Source organism: Penaeus monodon, chromosome 19 (assembly GCF_015228065.2).
Source record: "Penaeus monodon isolate SGIC_2016 chromosome 19, NSTDA_Pmon_1, whole genome shotgun sequence".
NCBI lineage: Eukaryota > Metazoa > Arthropoda > Malacostraca > Decapoda > Penaeidae > Penaeus > Penaeus monodon.
In genome coordinates, this window is record NC_051404.1 from 4,103,662 (window position 1) to 4,104,253 (window position 592).

The 592-nt window shown below is 59.6% G+C and overlaps 1 protein-coding gene across 1 annotated transcript in view; it reads left to right on the forward strand.

Annotated features, from left to right (window-relative positions):
- The window catches only part of LOC119585308 (protein inscuteable homolog), a gene marked incomplete in the record, with an annotated part of 10,463 nt that overhangs the window by 7,295 nt on the left and 2,576 nt on the right, over positions 1-592 (forward strand). Inside the window, 2 exon segments of the mRNA XM_037933983.1 lie at positions 31-202; positions 372-547. Of these exon segments, the coding sequence (XP_037789911.1) occupies positions 31-202; positions 372-547 (348 nt within the window).

Genomic DNA, 592 nt, shown 5'->3' on the forward strand with positions numbered 1-592 from the left:
ACAATAACAAATCGTTTCCGTGCGTGCCAGGCGGGGGGCGTGGAGGTGGTGGCGGAGGTGCTGTGCGACGAGGAGTGTCCCGAGGAGGAGCGGAGCGAGGCGGCGGGCGTGCTGGCGCAGGTCACGTCGCCCTGGGTGGAGGACAACCACCGCCTGGCGGGCCTCCACGACAACATGGACGCCATCGTCGCCGCCCTCACAGGTGAGCATCCTAGCGAGCTTGACACGTCGTAACTGATAAGTGACCCAGAGTCTGCGCACTGAGTCATTCTACGAAGGTGAAACATTTTTTTGAGGGTTATTGATTTTGGATTTACTTGTCTATTTTTCTTAGCCAATGCTAAAAGTCTGGATGTGCTTCCTTTCGACAGGCCTAGCGGAGCGGACGCGATCGGCGGAAATCTTCCTGCTCGCCTCCGCCGCCCTCGCGAACCTCACCTTCCTGGACGGGGGCTGCGTGGGCGCCATGAGAAGGGCCGGCACCGCCCGCGTCCTGCTCAGGGCCGCCCGCGGGAATCCTTCCATCTCCATCTTCACCAAAGACCAAGTGAGTGACGGAAGCTTGTTTAGCGTTTTTTTTTTTCGGCGGTCG